General features: G+C 42.3%; 1 protein-coding gene across 1 annotated transcript; it reads right to left on the bottom strand.

Moving 5' to 3' along the window:
- Positions 1 to 986: 986 nt before the first annotated feature.
- LOC136445671 (protein starmaker-like) lies at positions 987 to 2,911 on the bottom strand. The gene is made up of 2 exons (XM_066443804.1): positions 2,345 to 2,911; positions 987 to 1,211 (listed from the first exon to the last, which is right to left on the bottom strand). The coding sequence occupies exons 1-2, from the start codon at positions 2,909 to 2,911 to the stop codon at positions 987 to 989; spliced, it is 792 nt and encodes a 263-aa protein (XP_066299901.1).
- Positions 2,912 to 4,328: the final 1,417 nt, after the last annotated feature.

Below are 4,328 nucleotides of genomic sequence, written 5' to 3'. Positions count from 1 at the left end.
TGTAGCTGCTTTATTTTGTTGGCGATGCCCCATGTCGTTCTTCCAATGTTATTTAGTCCGGCATGGATCTCCTCGATGCCTTGCTCGCCGTGGAAACCTAAGACGAATCCCCATTTCCTGATCCATTCAGCCACATGGTCTTTTAGCATGTGCATCTTGACTGGAATGGTACTTGTAGGGAAGGTTTCCCGGTGGAAAGCCATGAGGCTTTTGATTGCTTCTCCTACAATAGAGAAACAGAGGACAAAAGGTGAGATCCTGTACACCTAAAGTATTACATTTATGTAAGCGGAAAAGTAGAAAAGTGAAGAGAGGCTGTGAAGAAAGTTAGGCTGGGAATTTGACCTACCTAGCTCACGTATTTCCTCTTCTTTCATGGGCCGTGCGTGTGAATACAGTTTGTGGCACGCAGCGAAAAGCTTAAAAAGCTTTTCCTACTTCTGCTGCAGACACTTCGCCCTTTGCCCTCATTTTGTTTCATACATCAATGAAGGGTTTTGTAATCTACTAACTGGACAAATCTTACTTCTTTACAGGACAAGGCAATGGAAGACATGACAACAATTATAGTGGCTATTGAGAATGAGCTAGTGGACAGTTATGACTTCACACAATCTCTTCACCTACTTTATATACTATATTACTCTGTTTATGATAATATGAGGGTGCAAGCGCACACAAACACACACACACACTTAAAACACTCAAAACATTTAGTATGTACCTTCAGCATTGCTTGTACATGATTTCCGATGAAAGACTGAGTGATAGGCCTGTCGCTTCACGTTGTGTTTCTTCAGAACCATATCCAATTGTTTGGACAGTGGGCCTTCTGCAACTGTGATTTTGTTGGCACTCCGGATGCCCTGTGCCTTTCTCAACTAGTATTTGGGAAATACAAAAGTATGAGATTGATGTAAAAACTTAATAATGGACTTAAAGGGTTGTCAGTCAGGTTTGTTTTGATAAAAAGTAAACAAAGATGGCTATATTCTTGCTCCACTCACCAGTTTTCCCCTCTTTTCAATAAGACACTTGATGTCTTCTTCAAGCTCAACTGCATTCTGCTCTACTAGTAGTGATATGGGAACGTCATCTTCCTCATCTTCATCAAAGTCATCCTCTTCTTGGTAAATAATCCAAGTCAGGTCGCCCTCAGAACTCTCTATTTCCTCCTCAAGGGCGGCTGCCTCTGCTTCGAGGATCCTATCCTGATCCGCATACCTTGTCAGTCCATGACTTCAGCAGCATCGACTTATTCATCCGGAAGAATGTGCGTTGTCAGGTGAAAAGCTCCAGCATTTTGAAGAACTTGTGGAAGAGTCCTAAACTTATGTGTAGGCCAGGAACACATACCTGCATAGAACACACAAATATACAATATAATTATGACTAGCCCCTCTCCTTCGCTTCAGGTTAGAATAACATGTCGTTAAGTGTGTACATCTGACTGTGAAATTGATGTTTCCTTTCAAATGGAAATTAGCACCTATATTGTAGAATAGTTCACACTAATCATACCTGATCCAGCAGAATGTCAAACATCGGGGGAGCGATGACATTTTTGAAATTCTTGGAAGCATTGTTGTACACACGCGCACGGGAGTCGTGAAATTGGGACACACTCTTTCTACTCTCGTTCAGACTCCACCCTTGCTTCAACTGCCTTCCCAACTCCACAACCCCGGCTTTTTATTCTGTCTCTTCAGACGAACGGCTAGACATGGTCTAGACAAACTGCAGGACATGTTCCTGTTACTCCGATCATCAGAGGATCACACATAGTTGACATTCTTGACAATGATCGCACCACAATAATTGACAATAATTTAGTGATTACTTTGTTGGGATGGAGAACCATATTGCAAACAGACGCTGCAACAGCTTGCACAAAATGATAACAGTTACAGCGCACCAATGATATAAACCTACAGCTCTATTTTGTCCACTCTTACAGATACATGTACACAATTGCCAATCTTTATTTACTTGAGATCACTGCATACACTGCAGGGATGTGAATAAAACTACGACACTATTCTTTTTTAAAAGGGACAAAGTATCACGTGGATATAAGTATGGTCAAAATCAACTTACAATATTTTAACAATGAATGAATGAATGAATGAATGAATGAAGACCTTTATTGTACAATATCGATATAATAAAATCCAAAACGTCATTCAAACTGCGTCTCTGGGATTACCGTTCTCAGGTCAACAGGGGCGTCGTCTACAGCTTGTGTAATTGCGAGTGGTTATATTGAGGTTTGTTTCCTAAGTAGTGGTGCTGGTGGTTGTGGTTGAGAGTCAGGGATCACGGTTCTTAAATCAAGGGGGGAAACTTGAGTGTAAGTTCCTTCCGTATCCTTGGCGTTGCCGGACAGGAACATGTCGTCAAACTCCGCGTTTTCTGAGCCGGAAGAGTGTTCAGTGTCAGACGGGAACATGTCGGCGCTTGTGTCAAACTCTGCGTTTTCTGAGCCGGGAGAGTGTTCAGTGTCATCAGACGGGAACATGTCGGTGCTTGTGTCAAACTCTGCGTTTTCTGAGCCGGGAGAGTGTTCAGTGTCAGACGGGAACATGTCGGCGCTTGTGTCAAACTCTGCGTTTTCTGAGCCGGGAGAGTGTTCAGTGTCATCAGACGGGAACATGTCGGTGCTTGTGTCAAACTCTGCGTTTTCTGAGCCGGGAGAGTGTTCAGTGTCAGACGGGAACATGTCGGTGCTTGTGTCAAACTCTGCGTTTTCTGAGCCGGGAAAGTGTTCAGTGTCAGACGGGAACATGTCGGTGCTTGTGTCAAACTCTGCGTTTTCTGAGCCGGGAAAGTGTTCAGTGTCAGACGGGAACATGTCGGTGCTTGTGTCAAACTCTGCGTTTTCTAAGCCGGGAGAGTGTTCTGTGTCAAACATGTCGGCGCTTGTCGACGGGAGAGGACGCTGTTCAATCTCGGCTTACTCGTCTGGATCAGGAGGGCACGTCTCACAATCAAACAGTTCGCTGAATTTGGTGTCGTTAACCGGGGTCGAGTGTAGCGGTACTCCTACCGCCCTCGGCCCTTCAATCTCAGAACAATACGTTGCGTCAGAGTCATACTCCTCACTGTCTGCCATGTCTGAAAATAAAAGGTACACAAAATCAGAAAGATTTCCCCTTTATCTCACCTCAAGCTTGCAAATGGAAGATTTCTAATGTAACGTCTGTTAGAGCAAGGACATTATATATTAGTTGAGGTATGACAGTTATGACAACACGTGATGTATTTCATTTACAGCGTTAGTAATCCAGGTACCCTGTGTTCTGGTTTGAATGGAATAAAGATTCAAAATCTAAATAGACTTAGAACACAAAACACTTTTAGGTATCAAGGTGTTAGTGGGTATCAATGTGTTAGTAGGTGCACGTTATACATTTGAGTGCAGCTTGTAGAATGTTTTGTTCGTGTTTGATTAGATGAAAAGGGTACAATACTAGGGTACAACATACCTTTCAAGGAGGGTTGCTTAAATTCAGGCTGATGTTGGATTCGCTCGTAGAGTCTTCTTCGTGCGTCCGTGATGAACTGATACTGAGAACTGGGATAAAATTTTGTAATGCATGCAAATTTGGCCCCCGGTTTCCTGATGGAAATATCAGCTTAGGGTGAAATACGACCGTCCTTTGTCGGCCTGCCTTCGAATTCAGAGGAGTCGTAGGAGGGTTACAATAAAGGCGGCGTTTCCTTGTAATGGGAAAAAAAAAACCGTTTTTATGGCAGCGTTGTAAGAAGGGAATCTTCATCAAACATTTTGACAATGCCTTAAGATTTCATTCACGGCATGAGGAACCCGACCCACACAACTCTGATCACAGGTCACCTTTGTTTTTCTCGTCACAAACCTACTAGTTTTTGAAATGGACGTCGACTAAAGTATTGACCACAATAATTGGAATTTTGGTTGATATTGCTAAAAGATGTCATACTACATAATTATGCCTTAAAATTTGAGATATAAACCCTATTTCTGGGTGAAGCCGAGGACTTATTGATCACCCCTCGTATATCTTTGATCCTGAGTAAAGAATGTTCTTTCATCTGCTCTTTTTGTATGTTGGTATGTAAGAAAGGCTTATGCCCTCTCAAGTATTCTGAACACAATAGAAGTAAAACAGGAAGAGGCTTTGTATGTATGAAAGAAACTGTATTCCATTATGTAACATGTACTGTATCAAGGTTGTTTGTTAGCAGTCACAAAAACTTCAGTGACACTTTCTACATCAAGTGGTGTAGTACAATATTTGTGTTCCAAAACTGTATAATGTCATGTAACTTGTTACATTCTGACTGTC

The sequence above is a fragment of the Branchiostoma lanceolatum genome, chromosome 12, assembly GCF_035083965.1.
Source record: "Branchiostoma lanceolatum isolate klBraLanc5 chromosome 12, klBraLanc5.hap2, whole genome shotgun sequence".
NCBI lineage: Eukaryota > Metazoa > Chordata > Leptocardii > Amphioxiformes > Branchiostomatidae > Branchiostoma > Branchiostoma lanceolatum.
This window is presented reverse-complemented; position numbering and strand designations above follow the sequence as displayed.